This window comes from Eptatretus burgeri, chromosome 2 (assembly GCF_056783735.1).
Source record: "Eptatretus burgeri isolate ZD-2024b chromosome 2, Ebu_testis_v1, whole genome shotgun sequence".
Taxonomy (NCBI): Eukaryota; Metazoa; Chordata; class Myxini; order Myxiniformes; family Myxinidae; genus Eptatretus; species Eptatretus burgeri.
The window spans coordinates 116,315,666-116,330,657 of NC_140962.1; the positions used below are offsets into that span (position 1 = coordinate 116,315,666).

Sequence of the window (14,992 nt, forward strand, 5' to 3'; positions counted from 1 at the left end):
TGGTAACTCATGGATTCCTGATATGTAAGGAATACTGACAGCATTGGTCTCTGACGGATGGGGTGGGATAGAGTGAGGAATAATATGATGAACGTTTGGGAAGAATTAGCTATTATAAAGAGGTTATCAGCATTTTAAGGAATTTTGCATAAGTAGAAACACATATCAACTTCGAAAGACTTTCAGCACGACTTTATAGGTTCAGCTTTACATGTTGAAATGCATCTTAGATGCTGTTTTATTTTTTATTTTTGACGTTTACTCATTATTTATTTTAAAATCTCAGTGGAACATTTTCCATATCTGCTGCCATTCATCCGAACTTTCATTTTTACTTTTATTTCAATTTTACCAAACTTTAATTTGCCTCCTTCAGGTCCATCTGCAATAGCTCTTTCCACCTCGGTTCCATCTACTCACTCTTAAGTGTCTGGGAAACAGGCAAAGTCATTCAAATCGACAATTATACAGCTCAGTATCCATTTGCAGCAGACGCTTTATCATTTCCTTTCACTCCTTTGTTCGACACAATCTTTATTTTTTTTTAGCAATAACTAACAGCGGGAGGCATACGGCCTGAAAAGTGTGGCCCACACGAGAAGTCGATGTGACAATCAGATGTCTCGTTTTATCTTTTGACTGGAAAATTCCTTTACATTATCCAGCCTTTTGATTGCTGTCTCAATTTGTATTTTTACATCATAAAAGCTTTCTGAAATTTGGCTTCAGTGCTTGAAAATCGAGACATATTTGTCTAGCTGATATCACGTCACCTTCAAATGCAAAACAAAGGTGTTGCACTCGACACAATACCTGTACACTTTAAACACATTTTAAAGTATTTCACCTTTGGAGATAATTTTACACATTAAGAAAAGGTCTGTGATGACGAAATACATCACCGTGATAAGTCATTCACTGGAGAGTGATGTGGGGGAAAGATGCCCCAGCAAAAGAAGCGGGGAATGATGTTCCACATGTAGGTCTGCTACGACTCCTTGAAGGGCTCCAATTCTTCCCACCTTGTTGTGGGGTTAGACCGTAGAACGATTTTGGCCCAAATCTTCATGAACCGATCGGTGAAGCCCAATGCTTAACTGAAGGTGGCGGGAATTTGTGATTTGTTTCAGGGTGCCGGCGATGACTCGCCTTTTCTTCATGAAATGTTTTTGTTGGACTAATTGGTTTAATGTCCTTCGTTAGGATAGCACACTTTGTGATACAAAGTACCAATCCAACAGTTTTTGTTAGATCAGGAGTTAAACCCAGACTAGACATGTCAAAGGTAAGTGTGCCACCTCTGCTATCGGTTTGAGCAGGTGTCATTTATAATTTTCTCCTTTCCTGTGACTCGAGATTCTCATTCTGTGTGCAACTCATCAACCTTTAGTTCATTGTCTTCATTCTTCATTCAACCGTGTGTTTCAATTGCTGTGTGTACGCTGCGATGTCTTGAAAGAACTTTAGCTACCTCACTGGATTTTGGACGTTGCCCGAGTGCGTCTAGTTTACACAGGATTGTTTTGTGAAGTCTTCCCTGTCCAGCTTTAGGTTAAGTGTACATATGCAATAAGTTTAAGGATGAACAATGAGGATAGAATTGACGGTTAATTATTTTAAAGTATGACAATATTACCTCCGCTACCGAAGGTGAAGCAGGTTATGTTTTCACCCCTTTCTGTTTGTTTGTTTGTTTGTTTGTTACTTGTAAAATCGAAGATTTTCCAAGTAGATTGTCAATCAATTTTTGGGTGGTCGCTAGAGTACCCTTATTTTCACTTTTTCCATCTGTCTGCATGTTTGTATGTATGTATGTTTGTTTGTTTGTATGTAGTGGACAGCTCCGGAGGCCAGAAGAGTCAACCGATTTTGATGAAACTTGACAGGTAGGTTCATACTAGGATCTAGTTCTATGCATTTGAGCACCGTTGATATGGACACCACCGTTGCCTAGCAATGGGACTTTGACATTTTAGAAAAATCCCCCAAAAAATATTTTTTGGAAAATCAAAAATCGGCTTCCAGGCTTTTATGCGCACTATAATCAACCTCTTTGTCAAAAAATTTCAGCCCAATCCGTCAAAAACGGTATGACTAGTATGCAATTATGTAGCGACCACCCATGTCGCCTACCGGCTTGTGTTATTCTGTTTGTCTCTCTGTTTATCACCTGCAGATTACAATTCAAAACCGATCGTCATGAAACTTTACCAAGTTGCAAAGGTAGTCTCAACTGAGAAACCTATTGATTTTGAGGTCAAAGGTCAAAGGTCATCTTGATGTCAAATTTCTAAAATCGTCATTTTTCATCGGATTGACTTGATATTTGAAAAAAGATTTGCATATTGCATCACTAGATTGGGAAACCAACTATTTTTGAGGTCAAAAGTTCAAAGGTCAACTCAAGGTCAAACTTCGAAAATCATCAATTTTTGTCTGAAAAATTATCCATTTTCATCCGATTGACTTAAATATTAAACAGCAATTGCATAGTGAATTACATAATTGGGAAAGCAACTATTTTTGAGGTCAAAAGGTCAAAGGTCAACTCAAGGTCAAACTTCTAAAATCATCAATTTTCAACTGAAAAATTGTCAATTTACATCCTATTAACTTGAAAGTTTAATATGATTTGCATAGTCCATCACTGAATTGGGAATGCAACTATTTTTGAGGTCAAAGGTCAACTCAAGGTTTGTTTGTTTGTTTGTCCACACAGAACTGTCGTGTTTTTATCCACAACCGCTTGTCGGATGGAGACAAAATTTTCACCATTGGTGTGACTACTCATTTAGAATGTTTTAGTGATGATAATTATGATGTCATAAGTCACGTGGTGGGGCAGTCATATTGGAAAATGGGAAAAAATTTGGACCTCTGTACTTCTGAAACCACATCAAGGAAAAAAAACCTGAAACTTGGCACATAGCAAGTACTCCTCATGGGGAACGAGGTCATGGGTACCCTTGCTATGACATCATAATTGCATATGTAGAACGTCACATCCGATCAGTATGAAAAATTTTGAGGGTCATCTTTGGAGAAAATGGTCCATAGAAAAAAAATTTCAGTACGTCATCAGTCACGTGATTTGGCAGCCATATTGTTTTTTTTGTTTGTTTTTTTTAAACCTTCAAGAATCTTGTCTGAAGTGGCAGAACAAATCGAGGCAAAACTTTACATGTATTACTGCCTGTTCATTAGGAACAAAAAGTTAACACATATGATATCATAGGTCACATGGTTGGTAGCCAACCAACCTTCGGTTTGAGCAGGCGTCTCGACTTCAGCTTTAGGGCCTGAACAAAATTTCTGATTCAGGATGAATTTGGAAGTGGTCGCCTGAAGAATATGTGCATCCTAGAGGAATTTTGGAGAATCCAAGGATTCAAAAGTAAAGGGAGCAAGAACGAATAGAGGTGGTCAAAGACAGAGGCCACCAAGCTGTCTGAGATGGGAAAGCAGTTCCCCATATTTCAATTACCGTATTATTATGGAATGAGTCATATTTCCAGGTACGTCAGCTCTCCACACATCAAGCTAGCTAGCCAGCACTGTGATCAGAGTGTGGTTTATGCTTTTTATTTGCATGTGTGTGTGTGTGTGTGTGTGTGTGTGTGTGTGTGTGTGTGTGTGTGTGTGTGTGTGTGTGTGTGTGTGTGTGTGTGTGTGTGTGTGTGTGTGTGTGCTGTATTCAAATTATAAGTTCATGGAAGAGCAGGAAAATAACATTACTAAGGGAAGAAACATAACATACAGACATTGGAACAACGGGTGAACATAACAAGCAGAGGAATGAATGACGAAAGAACAGATTAAAGGGAGGAACATATTAACATGTGAGTAAGAGAACTTGCTTGGATCAGAAAGTGCTAGTAGGGGTAGAAAAGATCATGGGTGGAGATGCACGATAAAAGGAGATGTTGGTGCAATGCTGTCTTGAAGTCAAGAGGGTGCAAAAGGATTGCACTGCCTCAGCAATGTGATTCCGCAAGCTGGACAAAAGAGGGGGAAAAAGTGGAGATGAGCAGTACATCTGGAATTTGGGAGTTTAACAAGGAAGTGGTTGCCTGAAGAATGTGTGCATCCTTGAGGAATTTGGGAGAATCCAAGGATTGAGAAGCAAAGGGAGCAAGAACGAATGGAGGAGGTCGAAGACAGAGGCCACCAACCTGTCTGAGATGGGAGAGCAGTTTCCCATATTTCAATTATCGCATTTCCAATGTATCAGTCGGCTCTGCACCAACCTGTATGTGGTCTCCGTCGATCATCGATGATCTGAGAAATGTACTAAGTCATAACAATATACATGAGACACTGGGAGAGAAGATGTAAAGTTATAGCACGATAAACCGTTGCAGTTTGACTTGGCTAAGTTATCAGTAAAAATAAGACGATCATCCTGCCAAGATTTTTTTTTTTGAGGAAAAGTAATCTACAAACTCTGTTTGTTCAGTGTAGGCTAGAAACACATAATGTAGAGCATAATTGTTTCTGGGAAGGAAAAAAAAAAAGCTTTGCAAAGGAAGGTGAATGGTAAGAGGAGGGGGGAGTCGAGGTGGCTGAAAGAGGGTTCAATCCTAGAATTCAGGAATTGCGTCGAGCATTTATACAAACACAAGCATGAGTTCTCCTGCCAAATGTCTACTCAAAAACTGCTGCAGAATAATAATAAAAAATTTAAGTGCAGGCTCTGTCTGTTTCCTTTTGTCTGGTTTTGCTTTGTGATTGCCCACAATTCTAGGCTTTTAGTACTGTGATATTTCAATGTGTTGCATTATCTCCCCTGCTGTTAGCATCGTCTTCCTGGCAAAGCATAGAAACTTAAAGCAGAACAATGGAACACAATGTGGAGGAAAGGTAGAGTTCAACATAAAAACAACAGTGAGACATTGCTGTATTGTTTTTTCTAAGATAATCATGCTGATTATCTTTATTCTTACAACAGCGGAAGTAAAAGGCGTGCTAGCTCTGTAAAGTAAAAACAATGGATACTTGCTTTGAGCAATGACTAATTACACCGAGAAAGCAACAAAATACAGGTAGTAGCTGAAAACAGATGTTTTCCTATCTCATGCAAACTTTATAACAAGGAGCTCTTATAGATGTTAAAATAAAAGAGAAGAGATCCGTCAATTTAACTTACAAACAGAACTTAAATTTAAGTTACAAGAACTGTTTTCTTTACAAATTTGTTCTCATGTTAAAATAGTGATGAAAAGGGTGCAGTGGATAGCATGATGACCGGTGAATTTGTAGGTGATGGTTTATAATCTGACTAAGTGCACAGGCACACTAATATTCTTTCCTTTTAATTACATTATCCTTCCACACTAATGGTAATTGTTTCCTGCTCTGGTGTTTCAAGTAACACCCAAATTATGGTATATTAGCAGTTGATGGCCTGGGCAGATGTGGTATGCTTGGAACCATTGAAAGTCAGCAGGTGACTGAACCTTGGACTTGAGTCTTATCATTAGTTGGGTTGCACAAGCAGCCTTGCCACATCTCTAAACAATATGCCTATCCTAAACTACTCTTTTAAATATATATATATATATATATATATATATATATATATATATATATATATATATATATATATATATATCTTCTTCTTCTTCTTCTTTCGGCTGCTCCCGTTAGGGGTCGCCACAGCGGATCATCCGTGTGATCCGCATAGTGATTTGGCACATGTTTTACGCCGGATGCCCTTCCTGACGCAACCCTGGTCGCCTCTTACGACACAGGGATATGGTACACCTATTTTAACCGGGGTATACACCGGCCCAGTACCCTGGTACTCAATTCGCCGACCTCGGAAGGATGACAGGCTGAGTCAACCCCCTGGTGTATTAATTCAGTGGCCCAACGGGGCTTGAACTCAGGACCTTTTGGATCCCAAGCCACTGCCCTAACCACTGTGCCAACACCAGGCTATATATATATATATATATATATATATATATATATATATATATATATATATATATATATATATATATATATATATATATATATATATATATATATATATATATATATATGCAGGATCTCAGGCTCGTAGTTGAGCTGCCACACACACACCCACACACACACACACACACACACACACACACACACACACACACACACACACACACACACACACACACACACACACACACAAACACACACACACACACACACACACTAATACACGAAATACAACACAGGACTGTTAGACGAGATAAACATGGCCACTGAGCTTGGGGGAAGTGGCATCACTTCCCAGGGTACTCTGAGTATCAGCAACGTCACAACAATGGCACCACGTTTCTCACCCCCTCTCAGTGGGGCATTTTCCGAAGGAGTATCTTCCTCCCCATGGATGCCAACCTCGGAGGATTATACATGCTCTATCCTTCTAATTGCTGAAGGTCGAGCAAGGAAGCAGCACGTACCATTTATAAAGTCTTTGGTATGACTTGGTTGGGATTTGAAACACCAACCTCCCAGACTCAAAGCGGACACTCTAACCATTATACCACTGAGTCTGGTAACCATTACACCACAGTCACGAAAATTAACCATAGTCATTTCTGCTTTGACTACCATTAATTTAGCTCGGTTTGCAAATTGTCTTGTATCAACCATTTTATATTGTTAATGTTGAAATCATCCAAAATTGGTTGATGAGGCAAGCTTTTATAAACCACGATGACCACACCACTGAGTCATACTGCTCTCCTGACATTTGTGATAATGGCTGAGAAAGATCTCTTTCTCTGTATCTCTCATATTACAGAATTTTGAAACCTTGTTAATAATGGTTAAATGAGTTCACTTACAAGGGACTTCAATGCAGGAATAGGCCATTAGGCTCATCAAGTCTGCGCTATGATTGCCAACACATGATTGTTTGTCATTGTGTGTTAGTACCCTTGCCAAGTTACAGAATTACTCAAGTACACTAAGTGAGACTTGTTAAGGAAGCACCAATGGGTACTGGCCTAAGTGTCATTCAAGACTGAGCATCAGTGGCTGAAAAGGGGGAGAGAGAGAGAGAGAGAGAGAGAGAGAGAGAGAGAGAGAGAGAGAGAGAGAGAGAGAGAGAGAGAGAGAGAGAGAGAGAGAGAGAGAGAGAGAGAGAGAGAGAGAGAGACAGAGACAGAGACAGAGACAGAGACAGAGACAGAGACAGAGACAGAGACAGAGACAGAGACAGAGACAGAGAGAGAGAGAGAGAGAGAGAGAGAGAGAGAGAGAGAGAGAGAGAGAGAGAGAGAGAGAGAGAGAGAGAGAGAGAGAGAGAGAGGCCGCACAGCTGTGTACACCTGTGTGAAATATAGGACTAGGTGTCAGTGGCTGAGAGTTAGTGCCAGCGAGGCATGAAATATTGCAGAACAACTGGCTTCAGCGGACCCCAAGGCAGTTTAAACATTTCAACACTGCAAGCTTCAGTAAACCTCATGGAGATTCAAGCCAGTACAAGCACTGAGGAGGCTTCACAGTTATATGTGTGTGTGTGTGTGTGTGTGTGTGTGTGTGTGTGTGTGTGTGTGTGTGTGTGTGTGTGTTCCTGTGTGTACTACGGGGCAATGTCAGTGGTGGCGGAGTGCGAGTGCCAGTGAGGAACAACAAGCCAGTTTAACCTCCAAAGGACAGCTGGCTCAAGTGGATCTCATGGAGGCACGGGCCAGTGCGGGCAATAAAGATCAGGCCACATAGTTGTGTGTGTGTGTGTGTGTGTGTGTGTGTGTGTGTGTGTATGTGTGTGTTACAGGTATGAGTGCAAATGGTGGGAGCTGGCCCCATGGCTACTGGAGGTATGGTTTTGAAAAGGCGTCAAATTTGAAAGGGAATCAACGTGAAAGGGAATCAAATTTGAAAGGGAATTCATGGTTTGAAGCACCTGCACGTACACCTGAAGTGCCAACAGCGCAGGTTTTGTGAGCCAGATTTGATAAATCCAAGTGCCAACAACTCTCCCCACTCACCCTTCTCCCACCATTCACCCCCTCTCACTCACCCTTATCAAAGTTGCCCCCCCCTCTAATCCACAAAGCTGCCTCCTTCCCCTGCCCTCGCAGCTCCATCTCATCACTCCACCTCCTTAAATCCTCAACTGCCTTCTGCCCCCCTCTTGCCCCCCCTCTCCCCCAGCACCACAGAGCCTTTTCTCCTACTCATCCGGCCCCTCCCCAAGCTATTCTGTAACCCCCCCACACTCTTTCAACAACTCTCCTTACCTCCCCCCCTCCCTTGTCCTGCCCTCCCCCTCCCCTCCCTCTTCATAAACAGTGTGGACCTGAAATATCCAGGACCTTTGCTCAAACATTACAGATCTTTCCATACAGGTTGCCACTGACAAAAAAAATAAAATGACCGTTTTTACAGCCATTTTTCCCTGCTGTGCAGGGGTTGGGCTTTTTCTTGAGGCAATGTTTTATGGCCGGATGCCCTTCCTGACGCCAACCCTGGTCGCCTCTTACGACACACAGGGATATGGTACACCTATTCTAACCGGGGCATACACTGGGACCAGTACACTGGTACTCATTTCGACGACCTCGGAAGGATGACAGGCTGAGTCAACCCCCTGGTGTTAATTCAGCAGCCAACGGGGCTTGAACTCAGGACCCTGGGATCCCAAGCCACCACCCTAACCACTAAGCCAACACCAGGCTATAGGTTGCCACTGACAAACCATACATAATCTGCCTAACAGAAACTTTCCTCCCTCAAGACGTGTCTGACTCCCAAGTATTTCTCCCTTGTTACTCCCTCCTCCGGTATGACAGACCTGAGCCTCGTCCTGGTGAAGGAGTTGCTCTCTTCATCAAAGACTCTATTCCACACTCTCCATGCACTGCCCTCACTCCCCCACACCCTCAGGAATACCTCTGGCTATGGCTTCCCCTCCACTCCCACCTCATGTTTATATGTGTACTGCACCGTCCACAAAACAGTGATGACTCCATTTACACCTCACTATCCGAAAACATGGACCATATTCTATCTTCTCATCCAAAGTCTATCTTCCTCATATGTGGCGACTTCAATTGTCATCATGCCAGTTGGTTAGGTATAGGTACCGCTCTCACCTGTCCTGGCACTTCAGCAAAGCTTTCTGTGACTCATTGGGACTGACTCAGTCGGTCAATTTCTCGACCCGGATCTCAACCAACGGTGCTACATCTCTTCTGGATCTGATTTTGACAAATTTCCCTGAAAATATCTGCTGTTCTTCCTCCGCTCCAATCGGTTCTTCTGACCACGTGCTTGTCAAAGTGGACATCTCTCTGGCTGTTATCAGAGAACCACCTCACCGCCGTCGAGTCTGGCATTTCACTCAAGCCGACTGGCAGGGTCTCCAAGCAGCCCTCAAACTTCTAGACTGGTTTCCTATTGATACTTTCTCCAACATCACCTTGTCCTGAGAATTCTTTCAAAGAAACTTGCTCTCCCTCATGCACAGATTTATCCCCTCTTGTCTTCAGTTGTCCTACTCTTCCTCCCGCCCATTGCTCACTGAAGCTTGTGGCGAGGTAGTTGTTCTGAAACAACTTGCCTTTGCCTCATGGAAAGCAAACCCAACTGACCCAAACCCAAACCCAACTAATCTCAGTTCCTTCCATAAAGCTCGGAACAAGTGTGTATCTATCCTCAGGAGAGCCAGAAAACAACATCTTTCTGAGCTCAAGTCTGAACTCTTAAACCTCTCTCCCTCTTCCAAATCCTAGTGGCATCTAATCAAATCTGTTACTGGTGTATGTTCCTCCTCCATCCCTTACCTTACCTCAAATGGCCGCACTGCTGATGCCACACATGAAAAGGCTGAATGCCTAAACTCGGTGTTTGCATCTAAATCTCGTGTCCAAAACCCATCGCTTTCTGTACCCATCTTACCCAGTCGCACCCAACTGTCTCTGGACTCAGTGTCCTTTTCTCCTGACAAGATGGAGAGCTTGCTGTCAAACCTCGACTCAGATTCTGCAACCGATCCAGACGGCATCAGCCCACGTGTCCAAAAAACCTCCTCCTCTGCTCTTGCTCACCCTCTCTCTGTACTATTCACCCTCTCATTTGCTCAAGGTCATCTGCCATCTGCTTGGAAATCAGCAAACATTACTGCTCTGCATAAAAAAGGTGCAAAAACAGATCCCTGCAACTGCAGACCAATTAGCCTTCTCCCAATCATCAGCAAGGTTATGGAATCCATCATCGCTTCAGACATTAAATCCTTCCTCTTCCCCAATGGCCTGATTTCCAATCATAAATTTGGTTTCACACCAGATCACTCTACTCTGGATATGCTGCTTCTGCTCTACCAACAATGGATGGAGGTCCTCAATTCCGGATATGAAATCAGAGCCATATCACCAGACATATCGCATGCTTTTGACAAGGTCTGGCACCCTGCCCTGCTCACGAAACTCTCTTCCTATGGTATCCAAGGCTATCTCCACTCATGGCTCGCAGACTTCCTCTCCTGTCGCAGTCAACGTGTGGCCCGAAATGGAGTTCTTTCATCCCCTCTTCCTGTCCAGGCTGGAGTTCCTCAAGGTAGCGTTCTGGGACCTGTTCTTTTTCTGGTTTTCATCAATGATCTCTCCGACTCTCTGGAAAATCCTCTATATCTCTTTGCTGATGACTCCACCCTCTGCCGTACCATCTGTCATCCCTCAGACCGGCAAGCAGCAGCTTCTTCGCTCACTGCAGATCCTGATAAAATCACAAACTGGTCCAACACGTGGAACACGTCTTTCAATCCGGACAAATCTCACACTCTCACTATGTCTCTCTGAAGGGACCATTTGGAACCCTGCCCCACCCTCCACATCCACTTTCTCAACAATCCTCCAGAAGAAGTCCTTTCTTTCAAGCTTCTGGGTCTCACTATCTGCCATGATCTTTCCTGGGAAAGCCACATTTCAAACCTCGCCTCCATAGCCAGTCGCTGACTGGGAATCCTCAGTCGTACAAAGTCCTTCCTCCGTCCACCTGAGCTCATGACCACATACAAAGCTTTTGTCGACAGCCTGATGGAGTACTGCTCTCCCCTCTGGGTTGCTGCTTCTGCCTCACACCTTTCTCGGGTTCACGCTGTAGAAACAAAGGCATTTCGGATCATTGCTTTCTCTTGAGATGAGGCTGAGTCTTTGGGCCTCTCACTCTCTCACCACAGGCAGGTTGGTGGTCTTTCTGTCTTCTAACGTCTCCTTCTGGTCTCCCCCTCCCCCACACCCCCTGTTGTGTCTGCGATATGTCCCCACCATATTTCCGCAGGGTGCTCAAAGTCCGCCAACAATCCCCTTCTGGTAAAACTACCAAAATCACGAATCACTGCCAACCTTCACTCTTTCATTCCTCTTTTTTCCCACCTTTTGAATAAACTCCCTCACTCTGTTCAACCCCATCCTTCCCTCCAGGCCTTCAAAACAGCTGTTCACCACCACCTCTTATCGTCCCCCATCCAAATTCTCAATCTTTTCTACCCCCGTTAATCCACCCTAAACCCACCTCCTTCAAATTCCCTGCTTTTCTTCCTGAAAGTCCCTGTAATGTCCATCTTGTATACCCCGTGTTCTCCGCTCCGTCTCTCTCCCTTCCACAGATCTCCTAATGTCTCTGTTCCCCAATGTTTTGTCCTTCCCTCTCCCACCCCTCTTGTCTCATGCCCCCCTTGCTGTGTGTTGTGTGTTAGCTCTCATACGAGCCTCGACAATGTGTACAACCCCCTCCCCCCCCCCACAAAAAAACAGCGTAGCCAGTCCCATGGCCGTTGCACTTTTAAGAGTCGAAACTCTAAACCATGTGTTTCAGCAAAATAAACGGTGTTATTCAGTGACCAATCCATTATTTTCGATATAACAACTGTGCCTTCTTAATGTGTCCCAACCATATACTTTTCAATGTGACCCTGCATGACGGCCAGCTTCGATGGATTCCATGGACTGTGAACAATATGTTCGGGTACAATGAAAGGAGGATGCTGGGCCCATCAGATTACAGTCTTCCCCCACTTCTCTTAACACCACTTTCTCCGTTCTCCATTGAGGTGTTAACAAAGTGAATTGCTGAGCATTGGTGGGATCTACGTTTCACAGTCAATAGCTTCCAGTAATTTCCTTTGACCCCCTTCTTGTGTATGATTGGCATGGAGCTGGTAAAGCCTTATTGCATTGTCCCCACTGATGTAGATTTGGAGTTCCATGACTGCTCATTGGAGATTTCCCAACACCCCTGCGATAAAGTGGCAACCTCTCCAGGATTCGTTATTCGCTGCAGAAACACTCACAACTTGTTGGATAACCCTGATACCCCGTTAAGAGCATGGCCTTCCATTCCCACCTTCCTATGTTGTATAATCTTATTACATTCACAACATTGATCTCGTTTTCCAGTATTGGTCCTGACAGCTTTGAGCTCATAAATAAAATAAAAATTCTAATTCGCACTTATTTCCTGTGACATTTTGAAATGCCTTTTCCTGTCTTGAACACTTTTGCAAAATTTCCTATTCAACCAGAAACATGGCTTCTTGCTGTCTCAATCCTTGTAGTTTCCCAAAACAAAGTAATTTGCAGCTTTGACATGTATTATCTGATTTTTTTTTCATTACTTTCAGAGTATATATTTCCTTTTAATTGGAAGTTGCAAGGACATTTTCTTCCCCACTCCTTTATTCATGGATTTGTCAAATCTAGCAAGTTTCTCCTTTTTTGGTACATAGCACATGACTGTGGATAGCATCATTTGCTCCGGGCCGTGGCAGCACCACTGCATGCAGTGCCGCCTGTAGGTTAGAGAAATCATTTGGAATCTGTTCATGGTGCCAGGGATTGCTCCCCTACTCTTGACGAAGGACACCGTGGCATCTTTAACATCCACTAACTAATGCCACCAGACCGGAGGTCCCGTTTATCGTCCATCCGAGGGACGGCACACACACTGATGAATCATCCTGCCTGTGAAACACCAGGATGACAGCTTATCGCTTCTAACCCACTCTTTTCGAATCACTCTCCAAAAATAATCATCTCTCATGCGTACATCGCTTTATAAACGAAGTTAAGCACCAATCACAAACTTATTCCACAAAACATACTGTCTTTCGTTTGTCTCCGATTTCACTCGTTCTTTCAGCTTGCTTGGTTCAAGGTCTGCACCACTTTCCATGTCCCTGACTCCTGCTGCTGTCCCTTCTCCACTTTCCTTTTTTACTTTTATGTCATAAACCTCCTGTTTTTCTTTGCTACTTTTGTTTGCTAATGTGAAAGTTGTAAAATGTGGGCCGATTATATCAAAGAGGCCATGAAGCATTCCCAACAAATGCTTTGAAGGATGGCATGATGCTCAAAAGAATAAAAGGATAATCTAGTTTTTACCATTCAAGCATCAACAGGATTCTATCCAACCTATTTCCATCAACACCATGGAAATGTTTAAATGTCTTCGGGGTTTTGGTTTGTTTCACCTTCAACATGGCTCCAAGCTTTGCTCCTTTCCTATCCCCATTTCAAATGTCCTTTTACCCCTCTCCGCACCTCTGAAAACACTGATTTTAGTGAAACACTGCTTCAGTAACCTCATTCAATCATTCATATTCAAAACCCACATGCCAAAACCCAAAACAAATCTGGCTCATGAGAAAGACATTCATCTGACGTTTGCGAAACCTCTTGCAGAATCCGACAGCTGCGTGGTGCTTGCAAAAAATGATTTAGTGCGCAATTCACCATGAAGATGCCATTCTTTATCCTGGAGTGGTTGGGAGAGGGTGAGTTGAGATTTGAACGTCAAATTGTTGGATTCACCGGTTGCTGTTTTTCTTTGCTAATGTGAAAGTTGTAAAATGTGGGCCGATTATATCAAAGAGGCCATGAAGCATTCCCAACAAATGCTTTGAAGGATGACATGATGCTCAAAAACAATAAAGGGATAATCTAGTTTTTACCATTCAAGCATCAACAGGATTCTATCCAACCTATTTCCATCAACACCATGGAAATGTTAAATGTCTTTGGGGTTCTAGTCTGTTTCACTTTCAACCTGGCTCCTTTTTTACAGTCTGCTACCATTCAAATTGCTAACGGAGAAGAAAAAAAGTGTTGCCTTCAGTTTTTCCCATTGTCTTTTCCTGTCTTGATAATTCCCTGATGCCTTGTAGTTGACTGGCACATGAAACCCCTATTTCATCAAAATTTGCATTATAGAGTGAATGGCAGGTCATCTGATGTATATTTTCAACATAAAAACGATTAGATTTTAAAAAATAATTAATTTTTCTCATTGGTCAGTCACATTAAATACATTATTTGTTTCTTGCCCTCAAAAAACAACAACAAAACAATTTAAAAAATGGGACATATTGATTGATCAGAAACCACATGAGATGTTAGTGTATTGGCTCTCGAGTTAACAAGACTGTTTATTGCAGCACCATAGTTAAAACAGTTTAAATATCAAATTATTTAAGCCTGGTTATTAATGAATCAAAAATAACAAGGATTGTCAGATCGACCTTGAATATTTATTATCTGTAAAAGTGATTTTAAATTGGATATTAATATTTAAGTGCAGCTTAAATAACGTAGAATAATTCATTGCCTTGAAGTCAATTTTGCAATGTTTTCCTCCTCCTTCACAATTAAATAGTGTATGGGGTGCACAATTGTGTTCGATGGACAAATGTTGGAGCCAATGCTCATAGGAAAGGTAACACCGGCTGGTGGGTGATCAGGCAGAATCATTTGCTGCCCCTCTGTCACCGTGTTAACAAAATAAGATAAAAAATAGGGGCAATACCCCTGGGCTTGCTTGGTTCAAGGTTGAACCCCAGAGACCCCCTTAGGGCCCTCGCCTGGTAGAACAGTGATACTGAGGAGGAAATCAAAGTGGGACAGAATCGGCAAAATGTACCAATGAAACAATGTTATAGTAAATACCTATTTTGGGGGGCAACCCCTCCCCCCGTAAACTGCCTTAGACCCCGATTTGTAAAATA

General features: G+C 42.7%; 1 protein-coding gene across 10 annotated transcripts in view; it reads right to left on the reverse strand.

Moving 5' to 3' along the window:
• Nucleotides 1–14,992, reverse strand: part of RFTN2 (raftlin family member 2) — a 148,117-nt gene that overhangs the window by 50,854 nt on the left and 82,271 nt on the right. For all 10 annotated transcript variants that reach the window (XM_085870892.1, XM_085870890.1, XM_085870884.1 and 7 more), the window contains one exon: nucleotides 1–50. This exon is cut by the window's left edge and continues 131 nt beyond it. In XM_085870892.1, the coding sequence (XP_085727018.1) occupies nucleotides 1–50 (50 nt within the window). The remainder of the gene's footprint in view (nucleotides 51–14,992) is intronic.